A 17,934-nucleotide genomic window follows, 5' to 3' on the forward strand; every position below is an offset into this window, starting at 1 on the left:
ACTAGGTTGGGGACAAACCTCGTTTACGGAGAGGGTAATCAGCATTAACAGTCTTTCGTGATGACATCACCGAAGACTGTTGTATAGGATGAAATTTACTGTATGTAAATGTGCATGTATTAAATATGGCAATTGTATACCATTAATCCTCCAACAGTTTCTTGGATCGCCACAATATGACAGCAGTACTGACAAGGTGGTTCTATGGAACAATCACCAATTCTTTTCCTTTTGATTAGTTATTCCCACAGCAGATGGTTCATCGTTTCTTTGATTCTTTGTTTTCATCCTATTTTCTGTCAAATCCCTTCCAAGACTTATAGATGAAGAGATCCAACAATTATAGATCTGCAGGTAAAATTCCAAGATCCCAACAGGCGTAAAACCCATATGATTTCAAATTCTTCCGCTCGACTCTAATTTCGTCGACGAAGATTCTCTTTTTTCTGTTGGTTTGAATGCCTTCTTCAGACGTTGAGTGGTCTGCTTATTAGAAATCTGGATGAGAAAGAGAACAACGCCTATTCCTCCGTTCAGTGCGTCAAACAGATACCAGAACGCCTTAGTCTTCTCCACGATATTCGCCAAGAATCCGACTACCCATAAGAAACCAAGCATCAACGACATTTTTATGAAGAGAGCGATGTGAGCTGAGTCGCACTGATTGGAATTCTTCTTGAAATCGGACATTTTCTTCAGAACATAGACAACCCGGGTGAAAAAATAACTGTTGGTGAAGATCACCACAGCTACTGGAGCGACAAAAGCCAGTCCAAGGTCCACGGGAGCGGCCAGAAAGCAACTTTGAGAGTACCCAAGACTTTCCTGGTTTGAGAGCACGGTTTGCGCCACGACATACGTTGTCACTAATATGGCTGGTGTCCCAAACGCGTACAAGGCGTACTTGAGAAGAACGCGGCCTGGGCTGGTTGACCGACTTGTGAAGGGCTGAGTAAAAGCTACGTACATGTGATACGCAGCCACATTTTTCCAGGCGAACACAACCAGCCAGGAATAGTGAGTGATTAGTCCGATGATTTGGCAAGCCCACTTGTTACCAGAAATGAGGGGGAGAAGAAGGAAGAGGCCTTGAGCGAGAAAAAGTGTTACAACCAGCATGGTGGTGATGAGCCCTGGGACAGTGTTTCGGGATTTGGAGTAAAGACACAGGATGAACGTTAGAAATAGAGCAATTACCGACACTCCCATGGAAACCAGTGTCAACCAGTGTCCAATTTCGTCAACGTCTTCGGGTACACCTTGGTGCATGTACCAACCCGAAAAATTCACACAAATTCTGATTTTGTTATCAACAACCACGTACTCAAAGACGTTGAAATCCTCGCCTGATGCGATTAGCGTTATCGTACCTGTGGTGTTATTCACAAAGAACTCGGAGTCCCCCAACTCGATCTGGTTACAACGGGACAACTTGTCAAGAATAATGACTGATGTTTCATTTAAGTAGCTGTTACACAGCTTTCTTCCATGCGTTTCAGATTCGTAAACGGTATTTCTGGTGAACTTTTCCGAGTCATTCCCCGTATGGACACTGAAGAAGTCTGACCTTCCTGGTGCACCATGGACAAACCACGAAGAGTTCAGAGTGTCCAGTAAACCTATCTCAGCCTCATCTTGGCTGATTAAGTTGCCAACAATTACGTTATACTCTAGCCACAAAGGCACGGTCTTGACGGTCGAAATTTGTTCTCTGTTGTTGTATTCATACATAAGAAATTGTTCGCAAAAAGGACGCAGAGTGGACGACAAACGCGTCATCTCTTGTTTGAAGGCTTGCAATATTTTGGCCGGGTTGCTGTTGAGCTTTTCGGGAGTGATTTCAAAACGTAACGTGTAGGACACTCCTTGCGCTGTGCCTAACAGACCGACACAGGAATGGTTTCTGACTGTCCGTCCTTCCGCACACATCAGCTCTCGGCATTTGTTCTGTAATTGTCAAAAGAAGATTTATTTATGTTTGACTTTCTTCGCTATTTCAATGACATGAACTCTATATATCGCAAGATTATCCTCAATTAAAAGCAATTGCTCATTAAACTATTATAGACATTGAAGTGGTAAAGAGTCAATGTTAACAATCACAACGAAAACATTAATGATTGATTAAAAACACATACATAATGTTCAAGAGGCGTTGAGATTTTGATGATACAAAGGTGACTGGACTGTGCCAATTCCCCTGTGTCTGTCACCACTGGCATGCAACAAATCGCCATTTTCGATGTCCCTTATTATTTGGGTTGTGCTAAATGTATAAAAATGAAGACTAGGCATGCTTTCATCCTGGAAAATGTGCGACGCATTCCCTTTTTAAGGAGTTTATAATTGGGTTTAGGTTGTCATCCTAGTCCGTTTCAACAGTATGTTGCGGGTATGAGGTTTTGTTAGGATTGCAATATGTTCACGTTAATTTTAAAACAAATGTCGTCCAATTAAAAAAATGTATTAAAACAGAACAGTAGTACTCCTTAGCAAAATTGTATCCCAAATGTGAAAAATTGCTGTTTCGCGGACTTTGGGCGTGTCTTTACCAGAAGATATTGTCGTTGGAATACATACCTTGAAAGTGTCAAAAACATAATTTTCGTGACATTCTTTCTTGCCTGAAGTCGGAGGGGATGGTATGTCCGGGGTAAGGTCAAATATTTCCGAGAATGGTACCACATTTTTAACAAGTTCTGTTGGTGTGATGTCTGCATTCGATTGACAAATATACACCAAATCCACTTGGGTCCTGTTGAAGACTCCATTACACATGGCACAAAATACATTACGGTAGCGCTGGTGGCAGATATAGAGCGGATGAGAGTAAATGCCGCATGCCTCTTGTAACACGGGGTCATACTCCTGCCATTTTCCGGTGATGTTACACTCACCAATAGGTTCGACTCTCTGACACTTCCTAGTGACAGAGTTGGGCGGAGGAGAAAATGACAAATGATAAGCGGACCCTTCTTCAACTAACTGTAACAGATCCTCCTTGGATTTTATCGTCTGCAAGCTCAGGCCTTCTGGATAGATCAAGTTTGGTGTCCACATTTGGATCAGTTCTGAATCTTCGTGACACTTGGCACAGTGACTATTGATATAACTAAGTCGAGACACAGGACTGTACACCGGAGGGCTGCTCACCGCCACTAAGACGTGATGAGTGCGATCTTCACACTCTTCTATCGTCTTGATGTCGAGGTACTTTTCTGGACAGTGGCTAATAAAGTAGTAAGACTGAGCCTTGAATAAGTCCCAGCCCTCAGTTCCACTCAGACACTCCAACCTATCCACGCTCTCACCACTGACGGTTCTCTGCAAAGATCCGCCAAGACAACAATCGCCGTAGATATCGCAGTGATCGCAAAGACAGGCGTCACAACTGAAAAGGAAACGCTGTTTCATGTTGGACTTGTCGTGTCTTGAGCTGCAAAATGATGATGATCTACCACAAGCCAAGGATTCCCAGAAAACCAAATTTCCCGTGAAGCTCAAGTTGTGATATTCCCAGGTTTGGGGAAACGCCGTTACAAACTGTTCGGTCGATAAACCGTCGTCTGCCGAATTATTTTCTTCCGATTCGGATCCTGGACATTGCGCTGAATAATTGCAATTCTTGGATATGGGTTCACCACAAATGAGTGCTTGCTTGAAAGTTGGTTTGAAAATCACAAACGCTAACATCAGCAGCACAGGTCTGCCAGCCATCTCGTCACAACGAGTTACCACCGACTGGATCTCTTTGCTCTCGTACAGATTGCATTATAGTATATTTAACTTGTGTGTAATTATCACTTTAACCACCTGTATTATATTCCGTGGTTTTAGATGTCTGCTAATGGTGACAAATATTTAAACGCCTGTCACACGCGTGCTCAGCTGTATGGCGTCTGAGCAAATAACATTAACTGTGAGCGATCTGTACCATGATTAGTTCATTAGTTTTATTTAAGGAACCAGCATGACAAGTTTAAAGATTTAGCCAATCGAAGGACTGTACAGGTATATAGCCAACCAAATATACCAAATGTGGTCCCAGTTTATGTGACTTTACTCGATAAACACTGCTGCTGTTGTTAGGATTGAGAATAAGTTTACTGTTAATGCTAGAACGGAGTATATCGTCTATGCTATTGTTACAGAGCTGAAATTTTTCTCTATCACGGTTATAAAACTAACGATAGTCTATTTCATAGAATCAAGATGTCTGTGTTATTGTTGCATTGTCCAGAACAGTCTGTGATACTTTTATATAATCGAGCATACCGTATATGATACTATTACAGAATCGAGGATAGTCTCTCTTACTGTGATAGAATTCAGAAAAATCTCTATTACTGTCACTGTATCGAGCATGGCCTCTGCTGTTGCTGAAGAATCGATAAGAGCCTTTGCTACTTTTACTATGTCTCCATAAACGTCATAGTAGGGGACATGATCTATTTTAATTTTACACAATTGAAAGTACATTCCATTACTCTCACAATATTTATTACTAGTACAGAATCGAGAATAACCTCCATTACTGCTACAGATTAGTTTCTGCTACTGACCCATGATCTGCATGTCTTGTTTGTTTGTTTGATTGGTGTTTTACGCTGTACTCAAGAATATTTCACTCATACGACGGCGGCCATCATTATGGTGGGTGGAAACCGGGCATAGCCCGGGGAAAACCCACGATCATCCGCATCTTGCTGACAGACCTCCCCACGTACGTAATGACCTGTATAGGACTATATATACTATGTCCTCTTTAAATATTTCAAAAAATGTTCTCAATATATCTATTAGGTCTTCCTCTGGGACGACTTCGAGTACCGACAAAAAGCGGGAGAAAAGGTTTTGTCGGAATCGTTTGATAAATGTAACGGGTCGGACAGTTGGCCGGCTTTTATTGTTCTTTCAACTAAGAATGAACAGAAGCCGGCCTCCAAAATCCATCCTTTTCTTTTGCAAAGGGCTCTCCAGGGTGTAGCTGGAACTTTAAAACACGTGAACAAGCTAAGGTCCGGAGACATTCTCATTGAATGTCTCCGCAAACAACAATCAATCAATTTACTATCTTTGAAAAAAATTTCGGACATACCTGTGAACAGCTGTCAGGAAAAAATTCGTGACGGGGATGAAGATATTTTGGAACTTTCGGAAGAGGAAATCTGCGAGATTTAAAATCACAGGGTGTTACGAGAGTAAAGCGCTTCACTATGAAGAAATCTGGTAATATCCTGAAATTAAATACATACCTGTTAACCTTTAATTGTACTTCTACTCCATCATACATCTACATTGGCCCGTACTGGGTCAATGTGGACTTATACATCCCTAACCCAACACGTTGTTTCACGTGCCAGAAATTTGGTCATGGCAACGGTCATTGTAAAAATAAACTGGTTTGTTCTTCGATGTGCCAGTGAAGGTCATGATACTTTCGACTGCAGCAACACAGTTAAGTGTTGCAGTTGCGGTGGAGATAATATGGCCTTCTCTAGATACTGACGAATTTTCCTTAAGGAAAAACAAATAATCACTATAAAAACTAAAAACAATATATCATATCAGGAGGCCCGAAAACTAATCTCGCCCCCTAATACTTCACTGCAGACTTCATTTGCCAATACGGTCAAGCGAGTAGCATCTGTTGCTACTCAAACGTCACTGACTTGGCCCATTGCAAACCAGAAACCTTGTCCTGTTTCTGTTGAACCTACTGTTCGACCCGCTTTCAATACTTCCTCAACCCAGGCTACCTCAATACAAGAAATAAAACCAGCGAATAATAATTACCAACCCGATAACCCTAAACATAACCAATATAAAAACAAAAGTATGTCTGGAAATAAACCTCGATAACCCTAAACCTAATCAATCTAAAAACAAAAGTACGTCCGGAAATGAAACTCCAGATAATAACAATAATAACGTAATAAACCTAGTGGCCCAACAGAGCGTCCCTCTTAGGCCACTAGGTCCCCTGTCCAAACTTTTAATAAGTTTGGATCGTCGGAGGACGTTGGTCCTTCAACATCAGATGCGGAGGTGATGGATAGCTCACCCGCACCGGGGAGATCTTCCAGCCGATCTCCAAGGAAGGGTCATCCGCGGTCCAAGCATAAAGAGAAATCCCCCATACGCCTTCCTCCGTAATGTCTTCTTTAGACAAAATTATACAGTAGAATTGTCGGGGTCTTAAGGTAAGTTTTATTGAAATAACACAGCTTGTTCAATCATTAAATCCTATTGCCAGTTGCTGACAAAGACAATACAACTCTTCAAAATTACTCATTATACAGTACTTCTTCAAATGAAGAAGAGCGAGCTGCAGGCGTCTGTTCTATCTTCGCCAATAACAATATTACTCACAGCCCTGTTGCTCTGGATACAGAGCTTGAGGCTGTGGCATAATCACATTATGTTCAGTGTATATTCCCCCCGAACATTTCTTTGTCAGCTTTCGCAGTTACATAATTTAAAAGAACAGTTGCCAAAACCTTTTATACTCATGGGAGATTTTAATTCCCATAACCCCCTATGGGGCAGTAATAACATAAATGATAAAGGGAAGATAGTGGAGGACTTCTTATCTAAGGAGGAACTGTGTTATTTCAATGATGGTTCTAATACCTATTTACATCTGGGTAAAAGTGCTTAATGTTCTATCGACCTCACTATCACAGATCCATCACTTCTCCCGGATTTTTCTTGGAAGGTGCATGACGATCTTTGTGGTAGTGACCATTCCCCTATAATCCTAGAGCATATCTCTTCTAATTCTTTAGAGCGTGTAGCTAGGTGGAAATTCGATAAAGCAGATTGGATGGCATTTGAGATGTTTTGTGAGGCTGATATCACCATCTGATATAGCCGAGACAATTTCCAAAAAATCTTCTTCGGAGAATTATACTAAAGAATTCCAACATATTAAAAACCACTAGAAAATTAAATTGCCCTTTTCTTCTAAGAATTTAGAACATTATAATTGATCTTTTAATATCGAGGAACATAAAACTGCATTAAGAAGGGCCCACGATACTGCTTATGGTCCTGATAACGTATATTATAAGTTTCTGAATCATTTACCACCTGAGCCACTGGAGACTCAGTCTCTTGGAATTGCTTAATGACATTTTGATATCTCGTAATTTTCCATCGTCATGGAGGGAGGCGTGTATTATCCCGGTTCCCAGTAAGGATCATACAGATCCAAATAATTACCATCCCATAGCTCTTACCAGCTGTGTCTATAAGACTATGGAATGGATGATAAATAATGGACTTGTTTGGGGTTTTTTTTTGAAACCATTAACCTTTTATCTAATATTAAGTGTGGTTTTCGTCCAGGTTGATCTACTTTAGATCACCTTGTTCGATTTGAAACTTTTATTCGTGATGGTTTTATTAATAATGAACATATGGTGTCGATATTTTTCGAACTTGAAAAGGCCTACGACACCACATGGAAATATGGTATTTTAAAAGACCTTTATTTATATCTCAATTTTTATCTGATCGTCAGTTTATGAGCAGGAGATGGGTGTGTCCCAGGGCAGTATCCTTTCACCAACACTTTTTAGCATAAAAATTACCAGTTTGGCTAAACATTAACATCTGGCACTGAGGGTGTTTTGTATGTAGATGGTTTCCTCATATGCTATCGTGCTAAAAATGTGAATAACATCGAGGAAAACTCCAGCTTTGTCTCATTAAGATCGAGAAATGAGCAGTTGCTAATGGTTTTAGATTTCCTACGTCTAAAACCGTCGGTATGAATTTTGTAATAAACGGAATCTTTATTCAGATCCCCCCAGTGGATGTCTCCGGGTGAAAAGAATAGGATCTCTTATTGTGAACAAGTGAAGACTGATGGAGAAAATAAGTTTTTAGGGGTTATATTTTGACAATAAAATATCTTTGATGCCTCACATAGACATGCTTATTTCCAAATGTACAAATATAAATGACATGTCCGACATTCGTATACCATTCGTAGTCCGTAAAGGGCGTTCCAAGTCGATAATCGTAAGATCCATTTGCAAAACAACGTTTAACACTAGCTCCCAGAGGCAAAGGTATGTAAGTAATTATACAAATAGGAAATAAAGCCGGTAACACACAAGAGAGAAGCGGTCATCAGTTTTCAATGATGCCAGGCCTCCATGGCTTCTTCATCAACCTAAATTGATCTTTGATCTACGTAAAGACAACAAAGCAAATACGAATCCTCTGATAATTCAGCAAAGTTTTACTGAAATTAAGGCTAATTATATGGATTATAGATTTATATATACTAATGGGTCAAAGGATCAGGACAAGGGTGTGGCTGCAGTTATCTTAGATCAGCGAGATACTTCTCTTCGTCTTCCACCCTCATCTTCAATCTTTTCTGCTATACACCTGGCCAAATCATCTTTCCGCAGTGATATGCAACGACTGGCTTTCTTGCCTTTTGGCAATTGGGAATAATAAATTTTAAAGTGCGTTGATCCTTGAAATATTAGCCATACATAGAATACAAATTAAAAGCGGCAAAGATATATTATTATGTCGGATACCAAGTCATATTGGTAACCATAGAAACGCAGTCGTAGACAAGGAGCCGGAAGAAACCCTTAATAAACCGTTGTCAAAAGTTAAAATCTCATATAATGATTTTAAGCTTGATATTCCTTAAATATGTTGGTCACCTTGGCAGGGTGAATGGGATCTGTAAGTCCAGGACAAACGGCATGCTATTTCTTCTGTCATTGGCTATAATTCTTATACTCTTGATATGTTTCGTAGAGATCAAGTTTTAACAAGGTGCCGTATTGGGCAGTCTCGTCTAATACACGGGAGCAGTGTTCTGGAATGTGTGTTGGATGTGATACAAAGATTCTACACAGCCAACTCTGTCTTTGACCTATTTAGCAGCGTCTCTGGGGATGCTGTTATTAATTTTTTGAAGGCTGTTGGCCTGTATAAGAGAATATGTTTGATATATATATATTTCAGTGTATAAAATAAAAGCAATTGTGGTTTTCGACTTTCAACTGACATTTAGTTTTTTTAAATGCTTTAAATGTTCGTCTGTTTCCTTTAAGTTTATATTGTTCATTAGATCATGAAAATGATCAGCCATGAAATGACTGAAATATTGCCGAAGTGGCGTTAAGCCATGATCATTCATTCATTCATTCGTGTCTAGCACCGATTGGGGTGCTGACCAATCAGTTTTATAAGATCAGAACTTATATCATTCTCTGGTGAGGTCTAAATTGGACTATGGGTCCATTATTTACGGTTCCGCTAGGAAACAGTACCTTAAAATGTTGGATCCTGTCCATCACCAAGGTTTGAGGCTCAGACTTGGTGCTTTTAGAGCCTCGCCCGTGGAGAGTTTATACCTTGAGGCAAATGAGCCTTCTTTATACAACCGACATATCAAACTCGGCATTTTATATGCTACAAAGCTTAAAGCTCATCCAACAAACTCTGCCTAAGACTGTGTTTGTATTCCATCATATATAGATAAATTCAGTAAAAGCCCCAATATGATCCCTTCGTTCGGTCTTCGTATACGGGACCATATTGTGGAAGCTAACATCAAGCTAGAGGATATAGCTCCGGTGTCTTTTCCAGAGTCTCCTCCATGGCTATTTCCACAACCCAAATAAATATTTGATCTACGTCAGCATAAAAAATCAGATACAAATCTTGTTATTATTCAGCAAAGTTTTGCTGAAATTGAGGCTAATTATAGGGATAACAAGTTTATATACTGACGGGTGTAAGGACGGGGACAGGGTTGCGGCTGCGGATGTCTTAGAACAGCGGGTCACTTCTCTTCGTCTATCACCTGCACCTTCTATCTTTTCTGCGGAGGCCAGAGTTACAGTCCCGGCCTTATCATATGTTCCAAAGGGCAGTGATATGCAGCGACTCGCTAATCTGCCTTTTGGCAATTGAGAACAATAAATTTAAAAATCCATTAATTCTTGAGATAATAGCCAAACATAGAAAACTAATTTAAAGAGGTAAAGATATTATGTTCTGTTGGATACCAAGTCATATTGGCATCCATGGAAACACAGTCATGGACAGGGAAGCGAAAGCTGCCCTATATAAACATGTATCTCGAGTTAAACTTCCGTATACTGACATGAAGTCTAATATTCTGTAATATATTTGTCGTCTTTGACAGGGTGAAAAGGACTTGCAGGTGCATAATAAACTGCATGCTATTCATTCTGTCATTGGCTACAATTCTTATACTTATCGATGTCTCGTCCAGACCAAGTAGCATTAGCGAGGTGTCGTATTGGGCATTCTCGTGTAACTCACAATTTTATTCTTGATGAGGGCTCTGCCCCAGAGTGTGTTGGATGTGGTGCTCAATACAGCATCAAGCATATCCTGGTTGACTGTATGCTTTGCCCATGTTCGGCAAAGATTCTACACAGATAACTCTGTGATTTGTTTGACAGCGTCGCTCACGAAAATGTCATACAATATTTGAGGGCCATTGGCCTATATCATAAAATATAAATTTTATGAATGTTTATAAATAAAAAGTTATATACATGCAAGTTCCAGTCAAAAGATCATGCTTACACATAGCTCATAGGCTACTAGAAGAAAAGAGTTGGTCAATCTAGCTTGGACTCGAGTTGCTATTGCGTGGGAAATATCAGTTAACTCTGATAACACGTAATTAACCAACAACGAACTATAAAGCATATTATTTTAATAACATAAGCCGAGACGCAAATAATAAATTATTACAAATTTTCCTTCAGATAAATATAAAAAAACATCTGGAAATGTCCGCGGAGAATAGATTGACTTCATGACGTTGAAATAAATGTCCGCTTAGGGCCGTCCCATATAGGCATTTCATATTTATTGGTGCGATGTGACCCCGACTCTATAGCCTCCGTAGTTCACCGATTCACTTCCTGTGACGTCACGGATGCTGGCTTATCGCCATATTAGTCAACTTGGGCCGGGCTTGTCAGAAAAATTTCATTACTTCGAAGAACGACTTTGAAAACCGAAGATATCGGGTTATATTGTGCATTTTTCGTTTAGATCTCTTGAACGGTAAGTCAAATTTCAACGCTAGACTTTGTTATGTTTTCCGTAGCGAGTTGAAAATTTGCAGATGTTGAACTCGAAGTAACTGTGTGATGGGGATGGGCAAGGGGAAATTCTTTCACGGTGTTGTCCGGTGTATACAACAACAACAACACTGCAGACTCAAGTTGTTTTAGTCACGATGGTCACTTCTGTGACTCCTCGTGGATATTGTTCTGCATGAAAATGGCAAGTAGGCCTACTTACATCTGCTGCGCTTGTGGTGGAGTTTTGCTTTCCGGTTTAGCCACTGCAGTCCCATCATAACAACATTGTACACGAGGTACGGACAGCCATATCTGCCCTCATGGAAAACTCTGCAGATATTGGAAATGTTGCAGGTTAGGTGTTAACTGCAGAAGTTATATCCATTCCTAAAGTATCACTGGATGTAGACCGTTAACATATACAAATGTGGCTATTCGAAATCGCTGCAATTTTTTCCACTCTTTTGTCCAGAGTAGCCTTCTGACATGCCTGATAGCAGGTAGCCACAATTTCACTTCACCAATACAGTCTTGAATGGTTGTCCACATTTCGAAAATATGTTTTTTTCACATAGACATAACTTCATCCGACTTAACAGATTTCTGTATAAGTGCCAAGTAGGCCCTACAAGGTAAACCCCATTGTTTTTGTGTGTAATGGGTATATACTTGCATATCTGCATACGTTACACCTGAGGCTAACTTTGTGCGTGCAACAAAAAGCTATTGATTCAATTTTGTGTTTGTTTCTTTAGTTGCCCTTTAGTGTATTAACCCAGTTCTGCACACACCTTTCTTGTAAATCGGTACGCCACCAGCCCTTCCCATGACAGCATTTATTGGCTGGCTTGTATTGTGAGTTAGTGATGGGGTGCTTTTTGGCGAGTAATACTAGTTCAGTGCTCTTATATTAGTTGTGTTATATAGCTCCCCAGAGCGGGTTTTAAGCGATATAAATTGTATCTCGAGATGGATTTGGGGTGCTGTTTCACAACTAATATATAACTGTGCAGATGCTAATTTTTCTTCACAATACACATGGAGAGGCCATTCATGGGCTTACACGGGAATCTTCCTGTTCCTTAGGACACCATACAGTACACGATACCAGGCAGAACTAGTCGATGAAAAAAGGTGGGGTGCTACATGTATAACACAATATGTCGAAAAGCCTGTGTATTGTCGTATCTGCAATAACTTGCAGATAAGTAAATCTGATTTCAGTGGTGCAGCCACAAGAGTTGTGATACGAAATGATTTCTAATGTATTGTAGTTGCCAAAGTCGAAAGAAGCGCATTTTTCACAGTTTCCTCAAATAAAAACAATGCCTGCATCACAACTGTGACTGATACCTTTACCATTTTCGCATTATTTCCTTTTATGGAAAATTTTCATGTTTTTTTTTTAAGAGATAGTGTTTTAGGCAATGACAAGTGGACATATCAGACTAAAATGAAATGACAAATGAACATACCAGACTGAACTCATGGAGGAACAAGAGGAGCATAATATCCTATTACACATTAGATCATTTTCGTATTGTAACACATTTTGACACATTTCGCATTGTAACTCTTGATCTAGCAAGTACTGTAAAACCTTGTCTCATCCATATCTGCGTTAACTCGTGGGCCTCCTAACATGCAGACTGAGCTTATGTATTTTCTCTCATATTCGATATTTATATTTTTTGTGTAACATAAAGTGGCTTATCTCAGTTTTTGTGCCATATGTGTACATGTCGCATACGACAGGTAGATTTTATGTTTACCTGTCACTCATGAAAACTACCTGACCTGTTGACATTCAGTTATTTCAAACCCACGTGATGTACACGCCACCCCTGCCTAGCAACCCCTTACCCTGTTTTACAGTCCTGTAGATTCAAATAATTTGAGGCTAGCTAATTCCTTGAACTTTTCTCGTAACTCATTTTCTCTTCATTCAGTTTATTCAATTCATTTTATATGTTAAAGTGAAGCTTTGATCAAATGGTCGTCCCTTTCATATATATTCCCACTTTCATTTGACTCAAAACCCAAATGAGTCATGAGACTATGCTAGTGAGAATGGCAAAACAAAGAAATAAGGGGAGAAGTTAGGGATGGCCATTGCCTTTAGGTCTACAGAAGGATTACTGAGCTATTCTGACTCAATGTGGAAAAGGCCTGAGGATCTAGCAAAGGAATGAAGGTAGGGGTATTTCTATTTCGATTCCATGTGACTCTAGAGATTGTTCAAAAGTGGAAAGAACTAAAAGTGAACTATGTCCTACATGTATTTGAACTATGGACAGGTGTATGACAATGTTGCATAAATTTAGTTCAGATAATCATACCATCAGAGGCTGAGCACTTTCCCACTTTCATTTGACTCAAAACCCAAATGAGTCCTGAGACTATGCTAGTGAGAATGGCAAAACAAAGAAATAAGGGGAGAAGTTAGGGATGGCCATTGCCTTTAGGTCTACAGAAGGATTACTGAGCTATTCTGACTCAATGTGGAAAAGGCCTGAGGATCTAGCAAAGGAATAAAGGTAGAGGTATTTCCATTTCGATTCCATGTGACTCTAGAGATTGTTCAAAAGTGGAAAGAGTTAAAAGTGAACTACATGTATGTCCTACATGTATTTGAACTATGGACAGGTGTATGACAATGCTGCATAAATTTAGTTCAGATAATCATACTATCAGAGGCTGAGCAGTGGTGGTTATTTGGGCAACTTTAAATTGCTTTAAATTGTTGGAATTTTACAGTAGCCTCTAAAGAGCGCGTCTGCATTTTGTCCTCAAATTATAAGACAGTGATAAGCCAGCCGTCGTCAAGTTATGTATTAATTGGGTAGAGTTTTGAAATCAACTCTAACATGGTCACTTTCCTGTTATGAACTTTTATATCTGAAATTTCTTATGACGTGTGATGCACAGCGACACCCATAAGAGAAAACAACACAAAATAACAAAGCAGCACTGAAAAAACATCCACAAGTTCATGATGTGACCAGGGATGGGTCATATGCGTTGTGACCATGATGAGGTAATTCATCTGCTAGTGGAATCATAGAACAACTCAATAATAATCCCTCTAACATTAACTATTTATAATGATAACAGTAACTTTACAGTGACAATCATAATAATGATTAATGTACATTAATATAATCTGTATGCGTATCGACGAGAAAAGGCAAAAGCAGTTTATCTGCAAGCTATTAGCTAGAAGCCCATTCATTAAAGTTATTTTACATGCCAGAACTCATATAGAATTATAAAAAACAATGCCAAAGTGCAGAGTAATATGGTAATCAAGTACTGTCAGTAAAGGTAGGAACAATTGTTGATATTATTTTAAACTATTAGCCATTCCAGTATTACATGTATTGACAGCGGGATAATGAAGTCAGTTGTGTTGATCTCTCCTGAAGAAAAGCTGTCATGTTGTTATTAATGGCTTCCAGAAAGTGGAACTGATTCATTCTGAGCAGTTTCTCAATTATGCTCAAGATTAGTCATTGGTGTTGCCATGGCAACGGGGGCCTGTAGTGTCAGTACCATGTGTTTATGTGAGGGTGTGTACCATGTAGTGATTTTGAGGTGAAGCTCTGACAGACATATGGTCTGCACACACTTATACTCACTTTATAATATATATCTGTACAATGTACATGAAGACTGGTCTGAACCAAAAGTGGAGGTCAATCTACAGACCATTTTGGTCTACCTATTGATCATATGATAGATAGGAATTTGACGAAAACTAAAAAAAATAATCAAAAATATTCATCTGTAGCGTTTTCATGAAAGTGGCTTGTAAACACAGTGTACTTGACCTCATAGTACGAAGCTTGGTTTATTACAGTCCTTGTAAAGTGATTGTATATCTAGTTAGCCATTCATATTTTAATGAAAAAAAAAAAATAATCATAAAAATATAAAATAATGCAAAATTATGCATTTGATTTTAAACTTGCTTTTACCAAACGGTTTAAAATGAAATCTTTTATTCCTGCTTAGAGTCATCAGATTGATGTACATGTATTGGCATGTTTTAGTGTATATAGGACCTTGAATGTGTGTATGTGTTTATGTCTGTGCATGGACATTTTTGAATATCTGTATTTGTTTGAATGTGTATTCTCATTGTATGTCAATCAATGTACAATCAATGTATAGATTAATGACAAGCTATTTCAGAAGCGTATTTGCTGTTGTTAAGATGAAATATTGAATTGTCATTAGATGATCATATGCATGCTAGACAGAAGTGTACATGTATGGTCCATATCATGGGTAGCATTTGGTTAGTGACACAAGCAAATCATTGGCAACATTTTCATAATAATACACCGATCCATTCGCGATATGATTGACGGGGCGATAAGCCAATACAAATTGCACAACGCGTTCACCCCTTTAGCTCCGCCCACAGGTTGGACAAAAACTCCGACAACATGGCTGTTACAGTACTGCGTGACGCGTGAAACTGGCTGCAGAAGTCTGAGTAAACTCAGCCTCAAGACATCCTATATACTGTCTGAATGTTTGCCTCTTGTGAAAATGGTGAAGCATTGTTTCATATGGGACTTGCAAATCTGATAGCAGGTACCCGGAAAAGTTAGGAGGAGCTAAATTTATTTCCTTTCCCGAAGCCAAAGTCTGACCTGCAAAAATGCCTGCGCTGGATAGCTTTGTAGTCACCGTCCACATTCCCATCTCAACGTGGAAAAAAATAACTAAGCATACATATATTTGTTCAAAGGTAAGTGAATCTATTTGTGATGTATGTAATGGTTGTCGAAGCTTGGTAACTTTCTGTGAGGCTCCATCGCCGCTTATCTGTCAGATATTCATAAGGCGGTGGTGTTGTTCTACATGTAAAAGGCCTGTGCATGTGCGTTTGCGAATATTCCTTGTAACAAAGTTGTGTCCGAAATTTAGACCCTTTTGTTAATGTTCCACTGTCCCCACGTCCCTAAGTGCAATATTTTTTTTATTTTTATTTTATTTTATGGGGTATAGGAGAGGGGAGGGATTGCGTTAACATGTTAAGTCTGTCATTATTGATTAGCATGTCCGCTTCTGGGCTGGGAGATCCAGGGTCAAACCTGGGTCTAGTCAGACCAGAAACTCTTAACAGTGGGAGCTGTTGTGAGGTTAGAGCAGCGACTGGTCGGCCCGGTGTCAGCATAATGTGACTGGGTGAGGGGGCTTGCTGGGTGTCTTTTTAGGCAAGTTCTCATTCTGAGGTACAACTGTAGCACCTTAAAAGAGCGGAGGAAATCCATCCTGCAACAAGGAGACACCGTCTGTATATGGCTGAAATACTGTTCATTAGGTTGTTAAACCCAAGCACTCGCTCACTTTTAATGAAATCTCACGAATACCAACTCATATGTGTCTTTATTTACTTGCGGCATTTCATATCTCTCAGTGGACCTAATGAAGAATATCCTGATCCAAATGATGCTTTAAGTGGGGAATTTAGAAAATCACGCCGCCACGTATCATATGCCCAGAACAACACATTATCTGTTTCCAGCAATAGGTAACATTAATATTTTATTATAAGCAATCACAGTAGGTTGATATGAACAATATTTACCATTATGTAAACAATAACCAAGAGTATTTCATTAGTGTGTTATTAACTCTGAATATTCACACAGTTAAGTGTCCAGCTAAAATTTATTGAGGCTTATAGGAACTTTGGCACAGTTTACTTAATCTGGATACACAACACCACTTGCCATTAGTAGCAAGTTACTTTACTTCCCTTGTAGTGGGTGAATACTCCCTATTTCATATTGTAAAGCCAGACAGTTGAAAGATGGTATGCTTAGTATGTGGTCACTGTGGGACACGACAGAAGGCAGATACCGGGTCTAAAGGAAAGATAACTCCATACTCTGGAAACGGGGAATATCCATCTCATTCCAAACTGAGTTTCGTTGTTGTGAGAAATTTTCCAGTAGCTATTTAATTGCATTACTGCCCAGTCAGTTAATCAATCCTGTTCACTATTTACTATTTCAGTCTATTCTGAGTTGGATGTGTTCTCCATGGTTGCAAGAATCAGGCAGTTGGAAGAGGAAAACAATAAATTGATCAGAGACTTTGCCAAGAGGGAACTTCTAAATATTAATAAGTGCGATAAACAGTGTCAGACTGAGGAATTTAAACAGAGAGGTGGATTTGAAATTGAAGAAGTTGTTGAGTCAAATATTAAAAATTTGTTTAAGTTTTATACAGGCTTAACATATGCCAGATTTCTGATGTTACTATCATTCCTCTTTCCCAGTGATTGTGCAAATCCAATTTCATATCCACAGAAAAGAAAGGAAACTAATGTAAAAAAATTCCCCTTATCACAACAAGTTTTTATGTACCTGTGTCGACTCAGAACGGGGTTACATGTTAAAGACCTGGCCTTCAGATTTAATGTGAAAGTGCCAACAGTGTCAGCAGTTCTCACCGGTGTTGCAAAATATATGTATGTCAGGTTAGGCTCCCTTAGCTATTGGCCACATAGAAATGTAATTATAGAAAACATGCCTGAGAATTACAAAGCTGATTTTCCGACTTGTTTAGCAATCCTTGATTGTACAGAGCTTAAATGTGAAAAACCGTCTTCCTTACAAGTACAGAGTCGGTGCTTTTCAGACTATAAATCATCCAATACCTTGAAGTCATTAGTTGTTTGTGACCCTAGAGGATCAGTTATGTTTGTTTCAGATTTGTTTTCTGGGTCAATTTCAGACAATGAAATTTGTGAACAAAGTGGGTTCTATGATTTTGTACGTGATTTGAAAGAACGGGGCTTCATTGG

General features: G+C 39.3%; 2 protein-coding genes across 2 annotated transcripts in view; one reads left to right on the top strand and one right to left on the bottom strand.

The window, feature by feature from the left end:
• Window positions 1-396: 396 nt before the first annotated feature.
• Window positions 397-3,414, bottom strand: LOC135477847 (uncharacterized). Its single transcript, XM_064758052.1, has 2 exons — window positions 2,581-3,414; window positions 397-1,947 (listed from the first exon to the last, which is right to left on the bottom strand). The coding sequence occupies exons 1-2, from the start codon at window positions 3,412-3,414 to the stop codon at window positions 397-399; spliced, it is 2,385 nt and encodes a 794-aa protein (XP_064614122.1).
• Window positions 3,415-10,968: 7,554 nt separating this feature from the next.
• The window catches only part of LOC135477850 (integrin beta-1-like), a 50,044-nt gene continuing 43,078 nt past the window's right edge, over window positions 10,969-17,934 (top strand). Inside the window, exon 1 of the mRNA XM_064758056.1 lies at window positions 10,969-11,088. The gene's annotated coding sequence lies outside the window, so the exon portion shown is untranslated. The remainder of the gene's footprint in view (window positions 11,089-17,934) is intronic.

Source organism: Liolophura sinensis, chromosome 11 (genome assembly GCF_032854445.1).
Source record: "Liolophura sinensis isolate JHLJ2023 chromosome 11, CUHK_Ljap_v2, whole genome shotgun sequence".
NCBI classification, from domain to species: domain Eukaryota; kingdom Metazoa; phylum Mollusca; class Polyplacophora; order Chitonida; family Chitonidae; genus Liolophura; species Liolophura sinensis.

What these genes read in the sequence shown, in the direction of transcription:
- LOC135477847 (XM_064758052.1), bottom strand. Translation starts at nt 3,414, where the DNA reads ATGAAACAGCGTTTCCTTTTCAGTTGTGACGCCTGTCTTTGCGATCAC. An exon ending in ATGTTTTTGACACTTTCAAG is followed by an intron (nt 1,948 to 2,580) that starts GTATGTATTCCA and finishes TGACAATTACAG; the next exon opens with AACAAATGCCGAGAGCTGAT.